The sequence below is a fragment of the Cyprinus carpio genome, unplaced genomic scaffold (assembly GCF_018340385.1).
Source record: "Cyprinus carpio isolate SPL01 unplaced genomic scaffold, ASM1834038v1 S000006814, whole genome shotgun sequence".
Lineage (NCBI taxonomy): Eukaryota > Metazoa > Chordata > Actinopteri > Cypriniformes > Cyprinidae > Cyprinus > Cyprinus carpio.
Window position 1 is genome coordinate 53815 of NW_024879398.1, and position 4792 is coordinate 58606.

The following is a 4792-nucleotide window of genomic DNA, read 5'->3' on the forward strand; positions in this document are numbered from 1 at the left end:
AACATTACTATTTTTAATGTTTTTGAAAGAAGTTTCTTCTGCTCATCAAGCCTGCATTTATTTGATCAAAAATACAGGAAAAAAATAATATTGTGATATATTATTACAATTTAAAATAATTGTTTTTAAATTTATTATACTTTAAATTATCATTTATTTCTGTGATGCAAAGCTGAATTTTTAGGATCATTATCAGATGATCCTTTAGAAATCATTCTAATATGATGATTCATTATCAAAGTTGGAAACAGTTCTGCTGCTTAATATTTTTTCAGAACATGTGTATGGAGCTAAAAGAGTCTCAATAAAGATAAATGCACACACTACATTCACATATGCACACACAGGATTCATACATGCACACACGATTCATAAATACACACACAGGATACACAAATGCGCACAAAATTCACAAATGCACACACAAAATTTAAAAAGCACAGAAGATCCACAAATGCACACAAAATGCATACATACACAATTCAGAAATGCAAACAACATTTACAAATCCACTCAAGATTCAGAAATGCACAGGACAAGATTCAGAAATGTATTTCTGATGCACACACAAATATATCTTGATTTACAAACTGCTTGCGGTCTGTGAACTTCACTGCATTTTTGTGTGAATTTTGAGACTCCCTTGACTTGGCTCGACACACAAATGCCTTTTTTTATACAGGGAATGATCTGCAACCAATCAGATATCGCCCTTGTTTTAGCCAATCACAAGAACGCACACCCCACGTGGGGGATAAGCCAATCACATGAACGCGTTCACACAGCGCTATATGCAGGTGGCGCGGGCGCGAGCGCGAGCGCGAGCTGGCGCGGTGGAGTTCTGTCTTTTAGTTGGCTGAGACCTCAACATGGCTTCTGGCAACGACAGGGGAGCGGTAAGTATAAAAGTATAAGTGTTTAGCTAGTTATCTCCTTGTTATGATATGGTTGTTTAATTGTTAATGTTAACCTGTTTAATTGTGCAACTATCAACATAAGCTGGCGAGCTAGGTTAGCGCGTCTGCATGCTAATAGGGTCAGGCTAGTATCTTTCCATAAAGTTGAAATTCTTGTGAATTAAGTGACTGTTTGACAGGGTCTGTCGCCCCAAGCCGTGGTAGCAGCTCGGGCTTTTGTGCAGTTATTGGCCCTGGAGCTGTCCTCGGCCCCAAACGCACCGAGAGAGAGTACAGCAGTCAGGGCTGGAGGCAGTGCAGGCACTCCTCTGCCGGTTAGCGATGCTAGGGTGAGACAGGCTATGAGAAGGTGATACATTTAACTTATTGTTCTAAGTCTTTTTGGGGGTTGGGGGGTGCTTAATTGGCATGAATGTTTAGGTGAAGAATGTTGCTAAAGCAGAAATTCACATAAAAATTGACATTTGATGCTTAAGAAAAGCATTATTCAGTCCACCAAAGTTTTTGGTACATAGATAAAGCGTCATGTATTGTCTATTAAGTGACACATGTTCACTTTACTGACAGTAAGTAATATTCTTCTGACACATTTAATATTGGTGTCTGGAACAGTAATGAATAGTGGTTAGTGTATTTTATACTTTTTAATGAGACATTGTTTAAATTATTGAAAAGTAGGTAAATGAAACAAAAAATATCTGGTTTCCCTGCAAATCTTTTTGTCTTTCCCACATCAGGCAGTTCCCGAGTATGTTTAATACTGATCAGCCAAGAGGAAAACAACGATTCTCGACCCCTGCCCCTTGCATTGTAAAAAGGACAGACTTTCATATGTATGTCCTTTCGGAACCCAGTCAGTTCACACCAAAGGGCTCAGAAGAGCTAGAACTTGCCCATGCTGGCCTTGGAAAGAGGATGTTAAGTATACCAGACCACTTGAAACATGATGAGGTAATCATATTGTATAATATTGTAGAATGGGTAATGATTAAAAATGTTAATCATTTGCAGAATAGTGAATAATTTCATTTTTTTTTTTTTTTAAAGATTGTAGCTCTACTTGAGGAGGAATATCCTAAACTAAAGACCTTACAAGGAGGTTGGATGTTTTTCAAGTCTACAGGTAGAATTTTTCTAAATCTCCATTTACAAAAAATATAGTTAATGTTTTTGCAAATTCAGTTCCCTCAGATATGTCATGTGATGTCCGGCGATGAATTACCATTCACACCACTATTCATGTTGTAGAGGACAGTACTATGACTTGTTTGCCTGACAAAATCCAACTTTTAATGATTGTGAGACTGCAAGGTTTTAAAGGACTCTGACTATTTTCCATTTTAAAATAGGTGGTAGTGGACGTCGCAAGCTGTCCATAATTCCAACTGACGCTGAGGGTTACTCCACAACGCTTCTTAAATCAGCATCTAACAATGGGAAAAACATAGTATTTGTAGTTCCACTACAGGAGAAGCTTTCTACTGAACCACTTTCCTATAATTCAGTAGAGTTCGCCAAGATGCCACAGTCAAAATGCATTACATGTGGCAGTCAAATGCCTTTGCAGCTGTTGCCGTTGCATGTGGAGGGATGCAATGGCACATTGACTGTAAGCTGTATTACAACATGTCTCTCATTTCTCTTTTTTCAAAGTATTAAGTATTTGTTTATTATATATTTTTATAAATTTATTTTATTTATTTAGGAGAGTGAATCTGGGACATGTCTTGATGAAGATTGTTCAGTTCTTGAGCAGCCAGTCCCATCTACCATAGGCATGGATGAATCCTTGGCGGTAATATATGTTGTCTCTTCTGTTGCTTTGGAATTTAGTAAGAAAGCATTATTATTTTATTCATCACATAAAGTAAGCAAGCAGAAGTTTTGTACAGATAAATTTAATGCTTGCAGATATATAAATAGATTGGGCACATCTCAAACTGAATTTATTTTTTTTACTCTGACACATAGCATATTTCCTGTTGCTAGTGACACTTACGAAAACATGACACTATTCTTATAATAATTTCATGTATGAAAAGTAATGACTTTTTTTTGCAGGTCTGCCCAATCTGTCTTGCATCGTACCCAGCTGATGTTCTCCCATTTCATGCAAGCACATGTGGTGACAGGTAGGCAGTTTATGTCTGATAGATTCAGGTAACTGATAGTCAGACATTATCAGAATGTTCTAAGTATGAGGAAGGACATGTGTAAAGATTGTCATTTCATTAGAGTATTACGTTAAGAATTATCAGAGAAACACCTTTCTGCATAAATGGGGGGAAAAGAAGAAACATGACATGTGTTGAAGTGTTTCTGGAGCTACTGGTTTACCAAATTTTTTATTCATATTAATTCTGTAGCACATTTAGTTAACCTAGTTTTGTAAATTAACTCCATGTCTTAATTTTAATATAAACATTTGGCACCACTGACCAACTAGATGGTAAATGATTAAAATAATCGCCACTCATGATTTGGCTGTTTTCCCATTCTTCCAAGCATTGTTTTTTTATTATAATTTATTTGGTCTGTTCTAAGAATGAACTGTGCTCAACCAGCGTAGCAGCCAGTCCCCCAAGGGGAGAAGAATTCCCAGGACCCTCAAGGGGAGAAGAATTGCCAGGACCCTCAGTTCCACAATCGTCAGCGTAGTAATTTATGCACAATTTCTTCTATAGTGTTGCATTGTTGAAAATAATGTTGTCAAATAACTTTTTGTCAAGTGATTTAAAAAAAGGAATACTGATTTCAAGTACTTCCCCATGACATATTACATTAACCTGCGGGGATTTCAAAATGTCACTGCTGAAACAAAGTTATTCTTGCTTTGGAAATAAGTTGATATTAGTATATCATTTAGAAGGCCCTTTGCAACAACAACTTTTTTGTGGTAAATTACAGCTTCAACCTGGGGGCACTGGAAAGTCGACCCCCAAAAAGCATGCCAGTTGTTCAGAGAAGATTTACTGAACCGTTACTCTGAAGTCCACGCCTCTCTCTCATCACTCGACATGTTTGATGCAGAAGAAGAACAGGACAGTGCAATTCATTTCATTCTATAAGCAGAATAATGTGACCTGGGCAGCTCCATTCAAGTGCAGGCTGAGAGGTATTATAACGCGTGTAACTTTTTCCATTTATAGGTAGTTATTCACTGAATTGATTTGAGTCCATGTCCCTTAACCCCTCCTGTATTTATTGTTGTAGAACTCAGAAAATTTTAGCACAATAGCCATGCTCTGTTTACTTGACATAATCTGGTCGATTGTCCTTTTCATCCATAATATTCCCGTTTTTCCCCCAAGGAGATGCAGCAGTGGGTGATGGTGTCAACAGACATGTTTTGGTCAATGGCCCATGCAGAAATTGAAAACTGGCTTCAGAATAAATTTAGGTTTGTATATATGAGTGTGTGTGTGTCATCTATGTTTTCATGTTAAAACTTTTTTTAATTGCAGTACTTTTTGTAGCCTATTCATTGGACACTGTCATCAAATGAGGGAATGGTATTAACTTGTAAACTCTACTTATAACTTAATCTAAATGAACCTCCAAAGACACATTTGGGTCTAACTGTGATCAAGCATGTTTTTAAACATAATGCTCAATGTTTCTTGGCCTTTTTTTTTTTAATTTATTTATTTTTTTAATTAAGGCTCTGCTGCTCCTACAACCCTTTTTGAGGGGGAAAAAGAACATCGGGTTCCCTCTGCAGCTGCTGTCCTGCGGGAAAGCAACCTATTTGAGATGGCATGGTCATATGATCGGCCATTCTTTCCTGCATGGTGGGTCCAGCTTCTCTGGACTCAGTTTGCCTGTGGTGACCCTATTGACTGGTGAGAGCATCGACACTGCAGCATCAGCTCTGA

The 4792-nt window shown here is 37.5% G+C and overlaps 1 protein-coding gene across 1 annotated transcript; it reads left to right on the forward strand.

Annotated features, from left to right (window-relative positions):
* Positions 1 to 1226: 1226 nt before the first annotated feature.
* Positions 1227 to 3571, forward strand: LOC109094517. Its single transcript, XM_042756208.1, has 7 exons — positions 1227 to 1266; positions 1655 to 1868; positions 1965 to 2040; positions 2267 to 2526; positions 2623 to 2712; positions 2979 to 3049; positions 3462 to 3571. Exons 1-7 carry the CDS (start codon positions 1259 to 1261, stop codon positions 3484 to 3486), a joined length of 744 nt encoding a protein of 247 aa, XP_042612142.1. The 5' UTR covers positions 1227 to 1258; the 3' UTR covers positions 3487 to 3571.
* The last annotated feature ends 1221 nt before the right edge of the window (positions 3572 to 4792 follow it).